At 40.6% G+C, this 23286-nt stretch overlaps 1 protein-coding gene across 1 annotated transcript in view; it reads left to right on the top strand.

Moving 5' to 3' along the window:
• Window positions 1-20311, top strand: part of MRPS6 (mitochondrial ribosomal protein S6) — a 46417-nt gene extending 26106 nt beyond the window's left edge. The window contains exons 2-3 of the mRNA XM_042867178.1: window positions 7610-7749; window positions 19684-20311. Coding sequence (XP_042723112.1) covers window positions 7610-7749; window positions 19684-19858 — 315 coding nt within the window. The 3' untranslated portion in view covers window positions 19859-20311. The remainder of the gene's footprint in view (window positions 1-7609; window positions 7750-19683) is intronic.
• Window positions 20312-23286: the final 2975 nt, after the last annotated feature.

Here is a 23286-nt window from a genome sequence, read left to right as displayed (position 1 = left end):
GGTCCTCTCATCCAGAGAAGCTATAAACAGCTTTCTCAAGAAAGCAGTAAACTGTAGCTGCAATGTGTGAAGGTGGGGAGAAGACAGAGCAAACTTTTGCTCTCTGTGGTGTTTAAAGATCCTGATTATATCCAAATACATCATACATGGGACTTCTGTTACATACTCATCTAAGGATGACTTGATTCAGATCTTGAGTAGACTAGACTGCATGATGTAGTGTGGCTTTACGTTTTATTCGTCTCAGGCTCTTTTTAAGGTGGATCTTTGATGCTGGGCACTTAATCTCAAATGCTTGAGGAAAAGTTCTTGAAGTCGGAAGTTTCAGGGTTTTTTAATAATGTCAGCTGACTGCTTTGGGGACAGTTGGTGACCTAAACTGGCAAACTATACAGTGACTTATGCATTCTTTATGTGTATATTTTGTGTATACAGGTAGAGGTTTAACAATGAGAAATGCTGAGATGGTAAAAGAAGCCTCTTAAATGTGGTTCCAATCTTCTGTATGACGACATTGCAGAAAATTTTCTTTGACTTCCTGATTTCTGCTCTTCCTGTCATCTTTTTGTTCAATTCATTGGAAGGCGTTTACTTTTTAATCTTAAACCTAACAAATGTGGAAAGAATGAGAGCTGTAAGCAAGAGCAGGGAGTTGTAAATGTGCATGTGATGCAAACATGGGGCAGAAAAAGGTTTGGAAAGAACTTCCACCACTGGTTGGTTTTTTGTTTTTTCTTTTCCTTTTCCATTTGAACTTATTTAAGCTTAATAAATAAGCAAAATAAGTTTGATGAAGTGTACTCTGTGTCTTTGTACTTGTGGTTTCTGCTAAGCTTGGTCTGAGCACGTTTCCAGTAAGTAGACCTTACCTTACTATGAGTGTTAGATTTGAGTCCACGTTGTACTGCATTGTGGTTGAGAAGAACAGGGTAAGTTTCTAAATGACATTTTAAGGAAGATGTTTAATTGTATCTCAGGTAGTATCTACTTACTAAATCAATTATTTCTAATAATAAAGCACTGAGACGGCCTCGAGTCACAGAGGACTTGGTTACAGTTGGCAGTGTTATTTAGTTGAGAATTACAAGACATCTTCCAGAGTTCTTAGATATTATCAGAAATGATACTTTTTAAGATGAACTAAATGTAAGTCATTTCATTGATGAGATTAATGTTTTAAATTATTTGAAACCTGATATTTATCTGGTATTGGTATTGCTCAGGTTTAAATTCAGTTTTGTAGATTCAGTAATTTCCCTTAATCTTAAACTCTGAGTTAAAAAAAATCTTGTGGAATTTAGATACTTTGAAGAAGAAAGGTGGATTTGGGGACAGAAGAGAGATTAGCAGCACTTTGACTTGAAAAGTTGCTTTGTTTGCATACAGGCCTCCGGCTTCAAATTCTCATTGGGTGTAGTTGCTAATTCCTTGGTTTAGCCTCCATTAAAATGCTGATTAAAGAGCTGTTTTGAGGATGTGGTGTTTATTAAATTCAGACTGAGTCAATTTTGATCACTCCCCCGTACTTATTTATAGTGACTTACCATCTAAAACTTCTTAACTATTTTCTAAACCCATTTCTAGAGTATCTTTCTGTCTTGGCCAATAGCTGTTTGATGGAAATATGAACTTGGATTCTGCCATTTGTTCCTTACTCTATGCCTAGTAAATTATACCGTCACAGTTATAGAGAACTGTTCCTATCTGATGCTGCTCTATGTTCAACTTTCCCTAGATTGTTCCCTTCCATCCCCTGCCTGGCTTTGAACATCCAGCCAGGTGTCCTGACTCCTCAGATTTTTGTTGCTCACTTTCCCAAGACCCTTCTTACATTCAGAAGTCACATGCACATGTTTTTTTGTCATGGGTGCAGCACGGCTAGCACACTTACTTTTCACTTGATCTACCACTTTTATCTTTATTTTGGTCTTTTCTGTGTAGTGCATGTCTATCACTGGTTGTGACTGTTCCGTGTTGTTTATGTTTTTATGGTGATTACAGCTTCGCATCTTGCACCAGGAGTTCAGGCTTGTTCCTTAGACAGATACAGGACAGCTAGTGACATCACTGCTCTTCATGCCTGGCTACAGTTTTTACTAATATTAGCAGCATTTTTTTTCTTTGTTCCCAATTCTTAATCTGCTGATTGTTTTTTCGTCTTGTACTAAAGCAGGGTGTTATAGTTAAATGGTTCTCCGCAGTTTCCTGTCATTTCTCACTGTAAAGCTCATTTTCTTTCTTAGGCCAGTGTTGATGTCAACAAGTTTACAAATACGTGTTCTTATCATTTTCACTAACAAGTTTTTAGTGTTTAATTACAAACTCAGTAACATTAAGGAAGGTTTTTTCCTAGTTATACTGCTTTTGAATTGCGGCTTTCTTCCAACCATATTTTTGTATTTTTTGATTTAGATCAGATTTTGATTGTGAATTTTGGCAGTCATGCTAATCATGATGAAATTCTTTTTGTTTAGGAGGATGCCCACTGATTTTAAATGCTTTGTGTTAACTGGGTGAGTAGTCAGAAGAACTTGAATGCAGTCTTAACTAACCCTTAAAACTAAGTATTTGGTGCCCATTTCCCTTTTTCTCTCCAGTTTCTTATAGGACAAGAGCTTTGGTGGCTTGAGAAGGCTTCTTTTTCAGCCAGTTCTTTTTATTGCCGTTCTTTTGACTTTGTCATCTCATGAGCTCCCTCTGGCCAGCTAACTAGATGAAACTTGGAATAGTGCTGCAGTCTTTTTAAATGGCTCTAATTTCAGCCACAGAATTGTCCTTTCCATTAGGACTGGATGCGAGTCTCCTTGGTTTGTTGTTTTTTTTTTGGAGATGTCAGCTTTGCCCAAGTTCTTTTTCAAATTCTTGCCAAGTTTCTGCCCCACCTGAGAAATGCATATCATAGTTTCAGCTGATGAGCTCACATCCATTTAGCCTCCAGTAGGACAAAAAATACTGTGCCTTCAGCATGTTGCCCATTTTTTTTCTGTTTCCCAGTTTTTTAAATATACTTGCTTAGTGCCATCTGAATTCTTTACAACTGATGAAGACTGTAGTAGAGTTTTTACTCATGCTGGTGGTGTATCGTAAGTTCCCCTAACAAAGAGGTTTTTGGAGCTGTGTTGCAGTACTTACTGGTTATTACTGTGCATTTGTGGCTTTGATCCTGGGCAACATTTCACTGTACCCCTCATCTGTTCCTATTTTTGCAATCAGTTGAGATTCTGAAGAAGTGTGTGCATTAAATAACTTTCTGCTCACTCATATGATATTTATGGTACACTGAAAAGAGCCAAAAAAGTACATACCCACACTTTAACTGTAGGACTTCTATTAATCTTTGACTCAGGGAGGTTTTGGAGTGAAAGAAGGGGTGCAGCGTAGACAGACATGATTGAGTGATAAGCTCAACTTTGCATGGAGGCTGTCTGCATTTGGAGGCTATGGTGATGGTGGGCCCAAAGGAATGGCTATATGTGGAAAAGCACTTGGTTATCTTGACATATGTAGCTACTGAAGTGTTGGCGACAGCAGCATGAAGGCGACCTGCTAAATGTGACCACAGTGTTTCTCATCCATGGAGAAAGCCAACCATAGACAGAAAGTATCCTTTGCAGTGTGCCCCTCTTGTGTTTGACAATCTGCTACGGGGATAACAAGCTAGCCAGCACATTTTCACTTGGGCAGCTGTAAGTTTTAAAAGCGTGGGGTAGAGGATTGAGGAAGTTTGATCTGTAGATAACAGTTCTTCAGTTTTCCTGGGGCAGTTTTCCAAGTATGTGTTTTCCAACTGAAAGCATTTGGAAAGTCTGCAGTGACCTCTCCCCCCTCTTCCTTCCATATCCATAGTGGGGTCACTAGTTCTGCATCTCCTGGAGAATAAGGTAATTACTTATGGCCAGATGGTGAATGGAGTTCACTGATGAAGTTCACTAAGTTCACTAAGGGTGAATCCAGTTGAAAGGGCTCTGGCTTAATTATGCACCCAGGAGGATGAACAAGGGATAGAATTGCATACCAGGGCTTACATGCTCTTTCTAACACTTCCTGCTCTCCAGCATGGGTATTCTGGCACTGGCTGCCATTTGCTCCTGGTTTTTTTTCTTTTTTTTCTTCAGTTTATTTTATTTTTTTTTTTATTTTCCTTCCTTGCTTCTCCACAGTTGTGGTACTAGAATAACTGCTGGCTGTTTAGGAAAAAATGTTGTGGCTTCTGGGTTGGGAGCCAGGCAGTACCATTTCCTATGTCCTCAACTGGTCTGGCTCTGAGGCAAGCCAAGGAACCTGTGTCTGTGGATATTATGGTTAGCACAGGCTAGCCTATATATAGTTTGGTTGATGGCTTTAGGCAAGCTATGGTGAACCATGATCTTTTTTGGAGAGGAGGAATGAGAGGGATTGCAGTGACAAGCTTTCAAAACCAACAATTAGTTTATGTTTTCAAAGTACTTCCACAAATGGAGAGGTTGCAAAAAAGCGTAATATTTTACAATTCTGAATGTAGAAATCTGTGGCTTTCTTTTCTTGTTCTTTTTGTTTTGTTTTGTTTTTAAATATATAGGACGTTATCTTAGATTTCATTGTGTTTGGAAACTGCACATCATGTTGGACATGCTGCCACTCTAGGAAAATGCTGATTTGTTGGCAAGTATAAAAGATACAGAAAGCCGAAGTGTCACTTGAGGGTAGGAGGGATGCAGAGGAATAAACTTATCCAGTACATTTAACTGAAGCATGCATGGTTGTTATAGAAGGGTATATCATACACGTCCACATCTGGACATGCTGCTGATTGTCTAAAAGTCTCGATCAATTACGGTCTCTTTTGAACAGAGTTCTCTTTGTGGATCAGAATTTTTTGTCTGAGTGGGAAACAAGTAGCAACAGTAAACCTAATGATATTTTTATTTATTAATCTGACAGATATTTACTGTGATAAGTGCTTGAGCACCACAGAGGCTTCTGCAACCAAAGCACACACAGCAGGCATAGAAGAAGACTTGAATGGCAGATCCTATTCCTTTCTAAGCATATGTTCTCCAGCCTAGTGTTGCAAGCACTACAGGTGTGCTGCAGTGCGCAAAATACTGAAGCTGTTAGATTAACTACCCTTTCTTTCCTAAAGCTACTTGTTTTTCATTATTAATACAAGTAAAATCCTAGCAGTCTTTGTCAGATTCTTATTTGGAAGTCAGAACCTCCTAGGGAATGATACTTGTGTCAGTGCTTTTGTTTCACAGCAGCCGTAGTTGTTATTTTTCTCTTCTTTCTTGAAGCTGGATTTCTGATACAGTTCTTGCAGCATGAACCTATGGATGTCATTAACAGTTCTGTCACCCTGCTTTTTGGAATGTGCAGCACTATGAAGCAGCCACTGTTAGAAAGGTGTCTCACCTGCAGCTCCTGGTTTGGATGAGTTTTGAGTGCTGAGATCACGTGTTAATGGAAGTAGCAAAAAAAAAAAAAAGGTATTTAGAGTTTGAGCCAGATTCTCACATCTTTGTGTCTTTTAAGTTGTGTCGAAGAGCTGTAAAGAGCTTGAGAAAATAGTTGTTCATGGAGCAAGTATTGAGAGGAGCCTCAGCTCTGCTCTCACTCTGTTGTGTTACAGCATTTGTGGAGTGTGGAGGAATAGGGTCAAGTAAAGCCAAACTGTTACCTGTAACCTGACTGTTACTGACACTTCTCCAGTAGCAGAAATTTAAATGTTTTTTATTATGATAAAAGAAAACATGAATGTTTTGGAGTTATTGTGAAAATGCCACTTGTTCTACTTGGCTTTCCAGATGGCATGATTTATATGTAGATTTCTACTTCACGTGAGGGCTGTATAGTGTACCTATCTGTCTGCCAGTCTCTCGTTCATAAGTTCTGAACACACTGGTTTTGTTGCAGGTAAACTTGAAGGAAGAGACCGAAGTCAAATTTAGACACCTTAAATGTTTGTGAGAACAGCTTGCTTTGTGGCACAAAGGCAAAAAGATATCCTAAGTCAATAGAAAAAATGATTTTCCTATTTCTGAGCTAAAATATGATTTAAATTAATATAGTGCAAGGCGTAAGCTGTTTTAACAATGCCTTCACCCTAATTTTTCACACTGTGACAAGAGATACTTTTAGTATTTGTCTCTTGTGAGAAACATTAGTTTTAATGCATTGAAGAACGTTGGCAAGGTAGTGACATTTCTTCATATTTGAACTTACTTGTCTGGTTGCTTTGACGGTTTTACAACATAGCCTAAATGCACATTGAAAACAAATTCCAGGCATTTTTGCTTTGGGTCTTTGTGTTGAAAATAAATTTCCTGAACAGTTCATCTAGCAGATGAGGAGGAAATAAAATTTCTGATTTATAGTTAAGAGAAGTAGATGCAGACTCTTGACTTTAACAGGTCAGTTAACCTATGGAAACGAGAAATCATTTCAGAATATCTGTGCTCCTGGTCTTTCCAAGAACAGTCAACGTTGCAAAATGTTGCCTGTTGAACACCTTTACACTGCATTTAGAAGCTCTTTCTTATCACCTTTCATCCTCTGCAAAATGAGAAGGAAATTCTATATGCCGAGGCATGGACTATACCACATTCTTACTATAAGATTATGGTACCACCTTTTTCACCAATGTCCTTTAAGAGATTCGGATGCTAAATGGCCCTTCTTTTTAGAGTCACGAAGCGAACTTTGAGTAATCTTCATTAAATGATTGAACTATTACGGAAGATTTTTTTTTTCCTGCCTGAGAAAGGGCAGTACTTTGAAAACCAGCTCTTTAATTACTTCACCATTCAGCTATTGCCATTTCTACGGACAAGTAGATTTGGGAATATACGGTGATGGGAAATTTTGCAGGGAGGTGGGAATAACACTTTGTGGTTTGTGTTCAGTTTGATGTCCACTTGCTTTCCTTTCCCTGCAAGAGATTGGCTTTTTCAAATACTTGTCACGAGAATGTACCAAGTTTGCAGTTTTCAAAACGTTGTAATTTATACTGAATAACATTTTCATAGATATTACTAAGTGTTGCTGCTGAAATCATTACATTAAGCAAGAAAATGTTGCATCTGTTTCACTTACTGTTTTTTGGCTGCCTGTTCCTCATAGTTGTTCTTATGAGGAGTGAAATCTCTGCATGTTAGACCAATTACTGCGTGCCGGTTCTATCGTTCTTAAACAGGCTTGGATGTCAACTACGCAACTGTAATGAGACACGCAGCAATTTAGGCAAGGGTCCAAATATCTATTACATGTGTGCTGTTGAAGTGATGGTGCAAAGTGAATGTAGTGCTAATTGTTATTTCCAGCAAGCCACAGATTGGTATTCCCCATACTGTTCACTTTAAATGTTTTGATGAGCAATATTAACTAGCATTAGTGGTCCAAGGGTCTTTCAAGCTGTTGTCAGTTCGTAGTTGCTCTTTGCCATACGTGTTTACTCAGACCTGTGCAAGGATCTGCCAAGGTGATACCAGGTGAGTCAAATCCATTGATTACTACACATTCCCTTCTGGTACTTAAGCCATACAAATGCGTGTGTTGATTGTAATCAACATAATAAGAATAACAAGATTTGTGTACATTTCCTGCTCTCTTTTTATTTTTTCTCTCTTCAAAGCCTGAGACTGCAGCTGTGCTGAAGCGCACTGTAGAGGCTCTCATGGAGAGAGGAGCCATTGTGAGGAACCTCGAAAACCTGGGAGAAAGGGCTCTGCCATATAAAATCTCCAAGCACAACCATCGCCACAGGAGAGGAGGGTATGCATCATGCATTTTTTCTTAAAAGCCTTTCAGTGCTCCTATAAAATGTACTTATGTAACTGTCATCATTTGGTCTTCCTTGTGCTTTTGGGGAGTAGATACGCGATGTCTGTCACCTTGGCAAGGCTTTGCGGGGCTCTTTGTGCATGTGTTGCCCTGTTTTGTGCCTCTTTGTTTTGCCTGGTGTTGGCTTCGTGTTCGTTTTTAGATGTCATGTTGTGTGTGGCCCAAGTTCAGGCCTTCAGAACTGCTTTCCCTAGTGTACACAATGTTATTTTGTTAGGGCGTTTTTACGTAACTGTTTTCCAAGCCAGTCAGGCTGTTTACTGATAAAAGTCTTACTTAATCTGCTGGTTGCTAATTGGCAAGATTGATTCTTTTTCTCTAATGCATCTGAACTAAATGTTAATCACCATATGTATCCCGTAGGACTTGTGTTTGTGGTACAGTTGTTAAAGATGACCATGTAAGTGCAGCTCGCTTAGAGGATAAATGGTTCCAATTGCCCCCAGAGACGGTTCTCAACTGGCCCATCAGGTGCCAGGCTTCTCTGGGGCTGGCTGGGTGGGTGCTGTGGGTTTCACCCCGATCACTCATGTTAGTGTTTGTTGCTCCTTGGACTACCTCCGACATGGAAATGGAGGCTGGCTCTCCTCTAAGGTTGGGAAATGTTGCTAGGCAACCTGTGCTGTGCGGCACTGGGCCTGCCTGCGGTAATCCAAATAACAATTAGCTGCGCGCTTCCCCCATCCTTCCAGTGCAGCCGGCTGTCATCAGTTGGCTGACCAGCATGTGTGCCACCTTCCTTGGTTGTCATTTGGTACCAGAGAAATGAGGTGATTCCAGAGGTGTGCTTTTTATGAAGCCCTCCTTAGATCATTTCCTGGGGCTCTGCTCCCTCTGCTGAAGAGCTCCCTTCTGTGAAGGGGAGCACAGCAGGCTGACAGAAAGGATAGGGAGGGGGAAACCTCCGTGGTGTGCCAGTTCCTTACCAAAAGCAATGGCACTGTGGCCATGAACTTCTTGCACTCTTGCTCCATGGTGCCTGTGGTAGTCTGCGTTCAAAATGTGGCTCGATCCTGTATGTTTTGCATTTTAGTCTTGCTGTCTCCACACAGGAGCTAATCAAAGCCTTGTCTCAAGACAGAATTATTAATTACCTTACTCTTTTCAGGGTGATTAAGCAAAGCGAGGAGCTAGTATAACTTATTTTATTATAGATGGGAGCTAAGACTGAAGTTGAGACTTCCAAATTTTCTTTTAGAGCACTTAACACCTTGAAACACTTCACCACCTTGGATCACAGTTTCCACTTGGTTTGAGTAGCAACAATTTGGAGGTCAGGTCTTGGTTTCTTCAGCAGGGAGACCAAAAGAAAAGAAGGAGAGCAGCCAGACAGAATTATGTAACAGAACTGAATAGAAGGCATATCACAGAATTGCAGGGGTTGGAAGGGACCTCAAGAGATCATTGAGCCCAACCCCCTGCTAAAGCAAGTTCCTACAATAGGTTGCACGGGTAGGCATCCAGACAGGTCTTGAATATCTCCATACAAGGACACTCCACCATATCTCTGGGCAACCTGTTCCAGTGCTCTGTCATCCTAGCCATAAAGTTCTTCCACATGTTTATATGGAACTTCCCATGTTTAGGCTATTACTTTGTTTTACCGTGTTTTAGGCTATTATTTTTTGTCCTATTGCTATGCACCACTGAGAAGAGCCTGGCTTCATCTGTTTGCCTCCTGCCTCCCTTTAGATATTTATAAACATTAATCCTTTCTCCAAAGGATCTTTCAGATATGTAAGCTAGTTTAACTTGTTTACTACAACAGATTATCTGTTTCATAGGGAGAAGGAGGGGATCAGTATACTGTAACCCTCTTCTTTGTAGTCTTTAGAGGAGATAGATTTTCTATTTGAGGTTGGTTTTAGTAACAAATAATTACCATGTTTTAAATCGTGGTCATGAAGCTGTCAGACTAATGTGACCATTGCTGTTTTTCCTCCACCTCCCAGTTCAAGTATCTAAATAATTAGCCTTCATTCTGCTTGCTGTGGATTTGGACTCACTGTATTTGAGTATGGCAGTTCCCTGCTCTCAATTGTCTGGCTTCTTAAAAGGGAGAGGTGATTAAAAGTGTGTACTACAGGAAAGAATAATGTTATTTGGATAATTTAAATTCAGGAGAAACAAGATATTATAATGGGAAGCAGCAGCAGTTTCTGGACCTAGTAATGTGAGAGAAGGCATTTGTATATATATGCCAGGGAGGTTGCAGTTCACTGTGGGTGATGGATTCCTAATACACTATTTGATATTTCATATGGTCCAAAGAACAACTTACTAAGGATATTAAACATAGTATGGGAACAGAAAGTGAAAAGTCAGATCTTTGTCCACCTCATAAAATCAGTCAGTTTTGCTTTACAGCACCCATAAAAGTAACTTTTTTCTTTTTCCTAACAGGAAAACATTAAAAAGAAAGGGAAAAAAAACTTTTCAAGATCAAGCTAAATATACACCTGTACTCACTAAGAAATCTAAGATCTTTGTTTCTAAATAACGAGTTAATTCTGCCTGTCTCCTCTTCCATACTAAGTTGGTGTTGAGTGCTAGATTAAACAGCATATTAATGTGGTCTCTAACTTTTTTTTAAATTATTCTGGGCTTTTTTTGAAGTGACTCAAAGGGCTTCTGTGAGAGTGCAAGTGGTGCTACGTTTCTGCAGAGGAGTGGTGAACCTTAGAAAGCTTTTCATTTTTGAGGGGTGGAATTGTTTGTTTAGTTTTGTGATTCTCAGCAGAGCTCTTCAGGTAGTTTGTTTTCTGAGAGCATGTAGATGTCATGGGCTCAGGATGCACACTGAATCCGTGATTCTGATTACTTCCTTTGACCTCCTCTGTAGTTTTACTTCGTGAAAATTAGTGCAATACAGTATTCATAGCATGGGTCACAGCTTAATAGAGAGCATCTCTTAGAGACAGCCCTAGTGACCTCTGCACGAACCATCTTCCTGTCACTCAGAGTGGCACAGAGTCCCCTCAGCTGCATGGAGTATTTACTGGGAAGACAAAATGATTTTCCTGAATGTCCTGGTTCCCTTATAAACAGCCACTGTTACCCAAGCTGTTTCCTTATCTTGACTCAAGGCCCATCAGCATGGCACTGCCAGCTGCTCACAGCTCTGCTGAGACGTGCTCTGCAGCATGTCGAGAGGCCATCCTTCTCCCAGCCTTTTGGTATATGTTCTCTTCATTTAGTTCATTTTAATTTCATTTTAGTTAATTTAACTGTAATTCAAGTCTTTACATACGGTGCGTAGCATAAAACAGTGTGACTGACAGAGGCAGACAGAGGTGTCTTTAGTAAGTGGCAAAGAATTAAACCTAAAATGCGTGTCACTGGTCATTAAGCAGGTATCCTGAATTCTCAGTACAGATTTTTTCCCTCTCCGTTCTGTAGTGCTTCAACATCATCTATCTCAGCTATACAGCATTACAGGCGCATTATGAATTTAAGAATATCCAGGAGACTTAGTGGAGAGTGAGAATTTTGCTGCCAATTGATCTATAAAGCTGTGATTTTTCAAAGGTTGCCATAGGGTATATAGTGGCCCACAGCTGTCACTGGAATGAATGGTTTTTTACTCCATAGCAGCTTTGAAGACCTCAGATCACATGTAAAATTGACTTTTTTCCTCTGGAAACAATATTCACTGAGCAGGTGGTCCCTGTGCACTGAGTATATATTAAAAGAAATTTAGGTCTTTCTGTTAAGTGCATCTCTTCTGACAGAAAACAGCTTCTGTTTTTTAGAGACCTAATACTGACAGGCTTTGAGTTTAGGGAATTATGAAAACAGTACCCTTCAGGAACTGCATGGATACATGGGGAGAATAAAACTTACAAACTGTTAGTGGATTGGTATTTTAAATGGAAGTTAAAGTGACTACTAATTAATGGTGTTAATTGCTGTAGCAGAGCATTATTTTGTTTTTAAATTATTTAAGAGTGTGATTCAAGTGTATTCTGTAGTGTAACACAAAAATTCTTAAGAGATACTGTTCACCTTACAGATGAATGAAACGTGACACAGGCATGCTTTGGTTCCAGTGTGGGTTAGGTATATAACTAACTGTACTGGGCACTGAGCCTGAGTGACTTGCCCATGGCCATCACGTCTCCGAAAAAATAACAATGGGAGAGTGTAAATAAGGTTTCTTGACTGTATTACCTAATGGATTATAGGTTCGTGCCAAGTGTTTGTTCTGTTAGCCATGACTTAATTGCTTTTGATACGATGTACTTGAACTGCTTGTGCATTTTTTTGGTACTGTATCATACATATAGGGATGTATTTATTTCTGGAACAAACAGAAGCAAACTGATTTAAATTAAGTGTATGAATTCAAGGAATGTTAAACTCTAGATTTCTTTGCTGTTTAAAATGATACAGAAACAATGAATCTCTCAAAGCTGCGTTCAAATGAAGGGTCTAGACTATGGCTTGCTGATGACAGTACAGAGCCATTGCTGCCTATGCGGTCAGAGCTGAACTGAGGAATATTGCAACTACTTGTAAAATGATAGACCTCAGTAGTACAGTCTGTGGGTTTGCACTTTGTGGCATACCTGTTTTCTTTGGCCTTGCCAGACTATGCCTTAATCATATGCTTGTGACACTTCATGCTTCAAGGCATCAGATTAAGGAGCTGGTTTGGGGGAGGTGGCTGGTATGCAGGATATTTTTACTTCAGGGAAGCTGGTACAAGGGAGGCTGCAAAACAGATCTTTAAAAAATAGGTTTGAGGCACTCCTTTGGGAAGGTAGTGGCTCAAACGTTTTACAAACTAGGGTTCTGTTACACTGGAAGGAGCTATGGCAGGGGCTTTAGGGAGAAGAAAGTGGCCAGGCGTAATTGGAGTTTGTGTATTGCTGCCTTCTGGGTATCTTGATATGCCCTAGAGATTTGTTGTTAGAGATTTTTTTTTAAATGTTACTTCTATTTATATTTTTTTGTTATTTCTGTTGTAGAAAGGATGCTGTTCATCAGCCTAGTCAGTGCTGTTGGTAAATTGGTACAGCACTGTGGTCTTTCTTTTCTGCTTCGCTCCGTGTGCTTTTCCTTACTTAATCTACCTCTAACATAGTAATGGTTTTAGACCTTTCTTACATCTTTTACTTTTTTATTCTCTTTATTTGTGAGTTCTCTAGCTAAACTGTGCATAATTCTGGTTATTCATAACAATTTCCATGTTCTGTTTGCCAACTTTTTCATTGCCTTGGTTTGTTGTTTCTATTCGTCCTTTAAATTTGATTTTGAATAGGTGGCAGCGCTCATTTTTTATTTGCTTGTCTCTCGATCTTTTTTGTTTTGCTCTTCACTCCAAGTTACCTCATCAACCTACTTGTTCTCTGAAATAGCAAGCTCAGGTCTTACTTTTGTTCATGGTGAATTGTGTTTTGCAAGTCTGTCTTAACGTGTGCTTGGGGAATTTTCTTCTGGAGTTGCACAGGGGCCCTAGTGGTGCTGGAGTATGCTAAGTAGCATAGGCTCCTTCCTCGGAGGCTGTCCTGGCTTTGTCACAAATTTCACAAATTTGGGGGATGAGCTGCTGGAGGGGAGCTCTGCGGAAAGGGACCTGGGTGTCCTGGTGGACGACAGGTTGGCCATGAGCCAGCAGTGTGCCCTTGTGGCCAAAAAGGCCAATGGCTTACTGGGGTGCATTAAAAAGAGCGTGGCCAGCAGGTCAAAGGAGGTGATCCTCCCCCTCTACTCTGCCCTGGTAAGACCTCATCTGCAGTACTGCGTCCAGTTCTGGGCTCCCCAGTACAAAAAAGACAGGGATCTCTTGGAAAGAGTCCAGCGGAGGGCCACGAAGATGGTGAAGGGCCTGGAGCATCTCTCCTATGAGGAAAGGCTGAGTGAACTGGGTCTGTTCAGCCTTGAGAAAAGAAGACTGAGAGGGGACCTGATCCAGGTCTATAAATATCTAAGGTGTGGGGGGCAGAATGGCGAGGCCGGACTGTTTTCAGTGGTGAGTGGAGACAGGACAAGAGGAAACGGCTGGAAACTGCAGCATAGGAAGTTCCGCACCAATGTGCGCAAGAACTTCTTTACAGTGAGGTGACGGAGCACTGGAACAGGCTGCCCAGGGAGGTGGTGGAGTCTCCTCCTCTGGAGATGTTCAAGACCTGCCTGGATGCTGACCTGTGCGACCTGCTGTAGGGAACCTGCTTTGGCAGGGGGGTTGGACTCGATGATCTCTGGAGGTCCCTTCCAACCCCTACAATTCTGTGATTCTGTGATTCTCCCTGCACCCCTTGGTGGTTTAGGGCCTGAAGAAGTTTCTCCTTTTTGTGGAAGCACCTCGTGTTTTGCTTTTATATGCCTCATGACTTCATGGTTCACTGCCAAAATGTGGGCTTAGGGAAGAAGGGGCGTGTGAGTCTACCTTGTTTCCTTAGTGCCATGGTAGTTAACATACAAGGAATAGATAGATATTGAGAGGAGTATTGGGTATGATGTTCTTTAAGAGTCTGAGTATTTTGTAAGCTTATCTATGTGAACTATGTTTAAACTTCTCCTTTCCTACAATATAGGAACTGTACTTACACAATTTGTTTTTAAGCAAGGAACTTGAGGAATATTATTCCCTGAGGACAGGGGATGTTAAATTGCCGTCCAGTAACTCATGCTATCTGGATCTAATGTTACTTATTTTTAAGAGTGAAATAATAGTTATCCATCAGAGGTATTCTCAGGATTGTTTTCAGGTTTTCACAAACCATCTCTTCCTGGCCCCTTATATATACTTACATATGTATATATACTTATATGTATATATATTTAAATACAAGTGATCATATGATGGAAGGACTTAATCTTGCAGGTGATTCACCATCACTTTCCCTCAGGTAGACTGCCTTGATTTTTATGGCTTCCACAGGCCAAACTGGAGAAAAGAAAACCAGGTGAAAGACCTTGCAAAGTTTCTTAATACCATCAGATTTAATTTATAGTTAATGTACAGCTTGTGCTGTTTGGTTTGTTCAAATTTGAGAATGTCTTATGTCTCGGTCTGTTTCAGCAAAAAGGAATTCTGAATCTGCATTGTACTGGGGTCAGGACAAAACAAGTATGAATACTTGAGTATTAGGCATGTATGTAGTATCTTCTGTGAAATTGATTGTCTTCTTCCACTAGATGGGGCTTTCTCCATTGATGAGTTGAACCATTACTTTCCCTTCAAATGTTTTTGTCCACGTGCATGTGTAAGTGTGCACATACATTGGGTATCAGAGCCCTGAACTGCTGTTGTTTTTTTTTTTTTCTTCCCTTATCTTTGAGATTGCAATTTGCAGTTTTCTGCTTGCTAGAAGAAATGTCACAGTGCAATAATTTGAGATGTTGAGGTGTTAAGTGTCATTTTCTGGTGTGCTAAATTCTGTATCATCTTTGTGCAAGCATGTTGATTAAATGTAATGGCCACTCCCAAACAGTAATCCTTTCAGCTGTCTTTGTGACAAATCTGCAGACTTTTCAAATGCTGCCCAGTGAGCATGGCTTCTAAAATATTTGGAATAGGTCGGGCTTGTTTCTGTTTTGCAGTGAAGCAGTATTTTTCTATTTTTCTGCAACACTGCAAAATATCTTTCCGTTATTGAATTAGCTGAATAACAGGCATCTATGTATAGGTTTGGCAAATGAAATTTCTGAAGACTGTGGACAATTAAAAAAAAAAAATTACCCCAGCGTACTGGGGAAATTATGGATTATTTGCATCCCTGCTATGGCACAGTTCAATTATTAAGATACAGCTTTTGGTTTCAATCTGGAACTTCCCAGTCGCTGTCCTTGTGATTTTAAAGGGATTCCCATCTATTCCATGCATGTTTTTTAAAAGCTAGAAATAACACATTGTGCTAATCCTTCCAGCTACAAAACGATAATCCATCTGAGCAGAAGCTTGCCTGCCTACCCCACTGAGGACAAGTAGCTGCAAGAATTGAGGAAAAAAGCAAACTGTGGCTCTTCAAGAACAATGCAGTGGTTCCAAACATGAAGCGGGCATTCATGTAGCAAAGCAATTTTGTTAACAGGGGATTATCACAGTGAAAATGAATGCCAAGTTATTTTCATGAGAGTACCGCAGCTTGCTTTCCTCGTGACAATTTCTTGTTCCCTTCTTGGGTGCTTCAGTTGTACATTTTCTTGCCTTATCTTCCACTTTCCCATTAGGGAAGCTTACTTTAGACTCACTGTTGCTGTGTGCAAAGGAAAAATTTAAGGGCAAGATAGCTAATGGAGCTTGAGGTTATCATCTTTAAGCATACAAACGTTTTTTGGGCACAACTGTGGGACCACACAGTCTTTTCCAAGTCTACCGTATGTGTGCTTTTTCCTCTGCTCCACGGGCACATTGCATATAGAATGGCCTTAAACTGAGACAAGGGAGGTTTAGGTTAGATATTAGGAGGAAGTTTTTCACACAGAGGGTGGTGAGGCACTGGAACAGGTTGCCCAAGGAGGCTGTGGATGCCCCATCCCTGGAGGATTCAAGGCCAGGCTGGATGTGGCTCTGGGCAGCCTGGTCTGGTGGTTGGTGACCCTGCACATAGCAGGGGGTTGAAACTGGATGATCATTGTGGTCCTTTTCAACCAGGCCATTCTGTGATTCTATGATTTACAGATGAATTTTGATCCATTCAGGATTCTTTGGAGCCATATACTGTCCATCTTTAGGGCTCAATGTTCAAACCATTTCTTCCTTGGATATGTTAAAAAAGATAAATGAAACCTGTCTTTTTTTTTTTTTTTCTCCAATTTAAGCATTGTTTAAATATGTTTCACTGGGTAGTCTGCTCTCCTGTATTTACATCATCCTTCTATTTACAGTTGAGCAAGATGACAAAAATAACTGTGGTCTCTTATTGAATCAATGGAATTTTCCTGCATTTCTCCCCTGATGATTCGGCTGACTCCTAGACAGCCTAAATGCTTTTGCATTTCTACTTGCACAAATGAGGTAGTTCCTCTCCTGTATTTTTCCCCATCTTTAAATCTCACTGGGATTTGCTTTTGCTTAATACACAAACAGCAGAAACGGCATGGTTGATCAGGGGGTCATAGATCGCTGGCTGAAATTGAGGCATGCCTTATTAGAGTGGGTGAAAAAAAGCCCATAACCTCATGACAGCTGATTTAAATGCATGTATTTGGAGGGAAGGTGTTCCGGATCTCCGCAGGAATTGCATTGTCAATTGTGTTTGCTTATTCTTTTTGCAGCTGTTATTTTCTTCTCTTCCTTTAATGAAAGAATAACATTTTTTATTGCTGGCCCTCCTTCGCTCTTTTTTACACAGGAATGCAATTGCTGCTTGTTACCTTGAAGACCGGTTGCTGTTTAAAAAAAAAAAAATGGCTTTGTCCCCAATTACTGCAGTTTTGTGTCCTCAGATAAAATACCTATTCTGAGAGGAGTCATAAAGATATGCTGCAACAGCTCATCCTCCCATCCCCCACTTCTCCTTCAGTTATCAACAGTGCGTCAGTGGAAATTTCCACCGTTTGCTAATGTGAGAGAAAGCACAAAGTTGCAAAGCAGCCTTTTGAAGGGGAAAAAAAAAAAAAAAACCGCCACAAAACCAACAAGAAAAAAATGTACTGCCGTTTTAGAAGCACAATGAAAAGCAGCATACCACTTGCAAGCAGAAATGAAATCAGATTCTGGAGAAGTGGGATTAATACGGTGCACGGTTTGCAAAATGAATGAATGCTCCTGCAAACCTAAAGCTAGGGGAAGGGGGCATGGGAGTGATGGCATGGCATCAGCTGGGATTTCTCTCTCCATCCTCCCTTATATTATTCACAAGTGTGAGAGGATTGGGAAGGGTTCCTCCAATGGAGAAGATCTAAGTGGCATTTGTTAAATTTACCAGTGGCTTTTAATGGCTTTAACAGAAAAAGACTTTCCCTTTTCAAGGAGTGTGTATTTGTGCATTCTTCAGAATTGTTATGCTACAGTTCTCATGACTCATCCAAGCTTCAAACTCATTCTCCTTAAACTTTTAACCAGGTGGCATCGCCTGTTTTCTGATCTTCAGAAAGACTCTTCATTCTCTGTGGAGATTTGCACGGAGAAGTGAACCACCCTCCAAGCCCTCCTTAAGGCAGGCTGTCCCTGTGTCTCGCAGCAGCCCTTCCTGCTGCAGTCACCATAGTTGACTCAGTGAGCTGGCGCTGGTCCCCCACTCCTGTGATGCACAGCCAAGGCCTGCACCAGTTGGGCACCTGTTCTGGAGGAGTGGCTTCTTCAGTGCAGGCTGCAAGGAGATTTCTTGCCATCAGGCGCCTCACCTCATCTGGGGGAACTTAGTGCTTCCATCTGCTTTTTCTGAAAAAGTCTTTAGTCCTAAATTGTGACTGTTAATACAGATGCAGGCATAAGAGGTTCAGGATGAGGATGTCTGGCTGAGAAGAATTTTCTTTGCAGTGTTTTCCATGTATGAATTCCACCTCTGCGCAGCAGTCCAGCAGATTTCTCAATTTCATTTCTGACCTAACAGGTCTCCTGTGTGTGTACTATTTCTTGGTGTTAATTATGCAAGGCATTTAGTTAGGTAAAAAGAGCTCTAATGCAGGTCAGCGGCATGGATGTGCATCTGTCTGTTTTTGGAGACCTCACCTCCTGTATTTCCCGTTCAGCCTCCCATTCCAACTGCTCATTTTGTGGACTTATCCTCCAGCATTACCTCTATGGAGGTGATGTTCACCTTGATAAAAGCCTGTGTCTCCTGCAGAATACAGTCTTGTTAGGTACAGTTTTTAAATCCAACTGGAATGCTTGATCCTGCTTCAGTGTTTGTGAGTTAGGAGTGCAGTTCTTGACAAATGTATAGTATGACTTAGGAATACTACTCTCAAGGTATGTTTCAGGGTGGTGCTTCTTGGGGAGGTTCAATCAAGATATTTAGTATACTAATATACACACTATATACTATACTAATTCGGGATACTAACGGGCAAGCAAATGTTATCCTTTCTGTAGGTAGGCAGTAGGGTTTGTTTAGCAGATGCCAAAGGTAGTTGTGTGGTGGAGACGAAGTGCTTACCTGGAGCAGTGTATCTGATACATTCTGTGCATGTGTGGAAGGAAGACCTTTTCACTCTTGCCAAGATCAGCAAGTCAGCACGCTTGTCAAGTGCCGACTGTGCAAGTTGGCATTTCCTGAATGCAGCTTCAGCTCCTGCCCCCACATTGATGATTTAAGCTCTGTTCACATTGGAGAGGTTCCTAATTTAGGATAAGTCCATCTATTTGGGTGTATTTTATTCTTTGTGGGGTTTTTTTGCTTTTGCTTTTGCTTTCTGTTTGCTTTAGTTTTGTTTTTTTAATTTGCATTCAGCTCCAGAGCAGAACTTTGAAGCAGTATACCTATGTGTATGTAAGCTTAAGATATTTTGCGCTGTCATTTGTTTCCCAATGAAACAATGCTGTGAATTCAAAGGAGAATGCATGTTGTAAGCAAAGTTAATATGCCACCATTCAAAAAAAAAACCCACAACATATTATTCAGATGTTGGTGACCCTGCACATAGCAGGGGGGTTGAAACTAGATGATCATTGTGGTCCTTTGCAACCTAGGCCATTCTATGATTCTACAATTCGGATCCAGGTATGGAGCAGGTACAAGAAGGTCAAGTTCTCCTTAATGTGCTGCGCCACCAAGAAGAGTTCAGACGGAGCCTGCTTGAGTTGAACTTGTCATATTTGAAATCAAGATAGTACTGAGTTTTTATTTAAAGAATTCTGGTAGCAGAACTTTAGAAAAAAAAATGAATTTCATTTGAGATATCTCACTGTTATTTGAATTCAAGTTGTAGTACAGGTACTTTGTTTTATTTTATGTGTGTTTCTCATTGCAGGTATTTTTTGGTAGACTTAGAGGGCCCACCTTCAATTGTATCGACCATGATGGATCATTTAGGACGTGATGTTGATGTAATTAGACGTGCTTTTATAAAGTATCCTGTGTCAAAGACAGAAGAATGCAGTGGCATAGTCAACTATGAAGACAAACTAATTCCCAAGAAGAAATGAATACTCTAAATCGCATATTTGAAACTTCTAGGTGATTTTTTAGTCCTACTTTTGAATACAATTTTGATAAGCAATGTCCATCAAAAATAATCAGTTTTAGCTATGTTATGTGTGTGGAATAGTACACTTAAGTTATTGTAACATTGGAGGTTTCTTTTAAAATTGTTTAAATAACTTGAGTAGAATTAATCTGTATGCTTATCTTCATGTTTGACAGCTCTGAAAATGGATTTTCTTTTCTCTTAGAATATTACATTGATAAGATTTATCCATCATCACAACACTCAAAATAGCATTCTTTTCCAAAGACAGATTACTTCATAGTATGCATATTTACATTAGAGATTAAGAAGTCTACAGTGTAAATATAGCACAATAGTGTGTGATCTGTTTGAGGATTTTTTTGCTTGTTTTTTTTGGGAAAAGGTAATAAAAGTGTGATTAAAAATAAAACTTGACTCATTTTTTATGACCAGAAAAGGTACAAAAAGAAATGACTCATGCTGCCAAAAGACATGCCAAACTTTTCTTTATGGTCATGTGAGAACTGTGTTCAAAGTACAGGTAAAGAGTTACTCTGTATACAAACACCAACTGGCATGTGAGAGAATGACCATAGTTGAGTTGAGTGAAAGAAGAATAAAAGATGTTTTGTTTTACCATCAACTAGGCCCAGACTGGGCATTGGAATGGAGGAAAATATTTGTAGGATGGATGTTCCTTCCACACAGGTGTGAGCTTAGCCAGGAGGAGCTGTGGGGTTGTAAGTCTGTGCTGTGGGGTTGGATTCGTGTGCTGCCCTTTTTGCTGATCTGCTGAGAATGGAGGCTAATAGCATATGAAGCACAGACTACAAATAGAAAAATACATAAAAATGTGTTTTACTCAAGTCTCTCAGAAGTTTTTCTTAATGGGACATGAGCAGAAACCTGTAGCCTAAAGATTCCCATCATCTTTCCTCATTTCAGTCTTTTGAGAAATGAGTGCTTAACTCTTTTTGGTCACCTACCTATTCACAGAATAAATTGGTGTTCTGCATGTAAAACAAGGCAAGGTTCTCCCTTGTGTTACCACCTGTACAAGCTTTTCACCTACACCTCCCTCCACTCTTCCCCCCCCCCCCATTTTTGTTTTGTTTTGTTTTGCATAGGTGCACAAAACAAGTATTTGTTGGTTACTTGAGTTTTTTTTATTAAGAAAAATTGCTGTCAAGTCTAACAGTTATCCTCTGGCTAGGAATTTGGGCCCTGGATTTTATTTCAATAGCAAGGAGAATACATAAGCTTTCAGCTTCACTAAATAAAGATTGAAAACGGATTATACATACACAAATACTGGTTGTTTGTCTTTATGCTGTTCCCTTTAGCATCATATTATATCTGGCATTTAATTTGTTTCAGTTTTGATGTTGATGCGTGTGTTCAGAAAGATGTTCACTGAGGATGAGCTGTCAGCTTATTATCTATGAAACATGTGATAGTATTTGTTATGAATCAGGACCTGAAGTGAGTTGGACTTTCATGTCTCTGTTTCTGGTCTGAACAGAGCGTGGCGGATGCTAGGCATAGAGAACTTGGGCTCCTGAGTCCAGCTTATCCCAAGAGTGGATCAGCATTAGTGAATCTCTTGGAGCCTAGCTGACCCTAAAGAAAAGCAGCAATACCAGCTCTGAGAGATGGTGGTCTCCAGAAGGCCAGAGAGCGTAAGGAGATGCTCCCGATCCACTATCCTCATACTCTGAAGCATTGGTTGTGTACAGGGGAAGGACTGAAAATCTGCCTTTAGCATAGACATAGTGCCCACTGAAGCCAGCGGCCACAGGCACAGCAGCGCTTGCAGGCCTGCTACGTGGTTACACAAGCACTCGTGCTTCCTCAACATCAGGATTTATTTATAAAAAGTCTGCTGAATAGCTGTCTCTTAACTGGATGTACTATTTTTTTTCATAATTGATAGTTTCTAATATGAACATAATTTTTTTTTTCTTCTTTTTAATAGGGGTTGGGTGGGGGAGGATGAGGAAGGAGCCTTGGGTTGCAATTTGTTTAGCCCAGTCAGCCGCTTAGACTGGTAGTTAGCTATTTCAGGAAAGTAATGCAGAACAGTGCACACATTCTCTCAGCAGCTATAAATGCTGGAATGGGCATTGGATTCTATCTGATGATTTGAGCGGTTCTGGTTTTGGGCAGCCTGAGTTGTGCTGTGGAAGAAAGCTAGGAGCTATACCTTGGGCTGTCACAGATTCTCCTAAGAGAGAGAAGGAAAATTTTAGCATGTCTTTGCAGTGTGCTGGGGTTTTTTGATAGTTGAGAGCTGATTTGTCCCACTGGACTCTTGATTTCCAAGAATAAAACTTCAGGATGCTGTATGGTGTCACTGGAGGAGCTGGAAGAGTCTGTGCAGTGGGAGCGTGGCCAAATAATCAAATGTCAAACTCCACCGGCATTCCCAAAGGCCTAAACAATTTGTGTACCAGTACTTGAAATTTTTTTTACCCTGTAGTCTGATAATGAAGCGCTTTGACTCCTCCTTAGATTATGTGAGAAGCTGTGGTGCCCCATCCCTGGAGGCGCTCAAGGCCAGGTTGGATGGGGCCCAGGGCAGCCTGAGATGGTGGGAGGCAGCCCTGCCCACAGCAGGGGTTGGGGCGGCGTGGGTATTGAGGTCCTTTCCAACACAAACCATTCTGTGATTCTGTGTTCACAAGTGTATGAAATAAGTAATTTTACACTCCTAGATGCCCGGTAGATTGTTGGAGATGCACTGAGGTAAGTACTAACGTACCAACTGGCAGTTCTCCTGGGCCAGAAGTGTTTTCTCTATCCTACTTCTGGCAAGCAAATAAGCACAAGAGATTTTGTGGTGGAGATCTTAGGTACGTCTTCAATCACACATTTTTCCTGACTTGATCTCTCTCACTCTGCTGAATATGGACTGTGCTGTGGTTTCTCAGCAGGCTGAGGGCAATACACCCTCATAGCACTTAGCACTGTGCTTGCAAAGCACTTGGTGAGCCTGACCCAGGAAGTTTGTGCATGTGGTGATGTGTTCCCGCTAACCCAGAGGCTGTACACCTTCTGTGCATCTCAATAGCGTGTTGACAGTGTGAGCTTAAAGGAGTTGAGGATCCTCAATGTCGGTAGAATATTTCTATCACTGTAAATGTTTTAATGGGTCTCTCCAAAAATCATCTCTCAGCTGCATTTCTTAGTAGAGTGCTGAAGCAGCGGGCTGAGCCAGGTACAACAAACATGGGGAGAGGCAGCAATAATTACAAGGGCAGCTTTCCAATGACTCACGGGCTCTGACCGCAGAAACCCATCACTTGTCACTTAATGAAATCAGTTTCTGTTTAGCAAGGTGCTAACTTGTTTGAAGCAGTTGGAGTCACAGCATTTTTTTCTGGGACTTAACCTGCTTGCTACATT

This window comes from Lagopus leucura, unplaced genomic scaffold (genome assembly GCF_019238085.1).
Source record: "Lagopus leucura isolate 7727_CA_CO unplaced genomic scaffold, USGS_WTPT01 Super-Scaffold_100001, whole genome shotgun sequence".
NCBI lineage: Eukaryota > Metazoa > Chordata > Aves > Galliformes > Phasianidae > Lagopus > Lagopus leucura.
The sequence above is the reverse complement of the archived record's forward strand: the minus strand, read 5'-3'. Positions and strand labels throughout refer to the sequence as shown.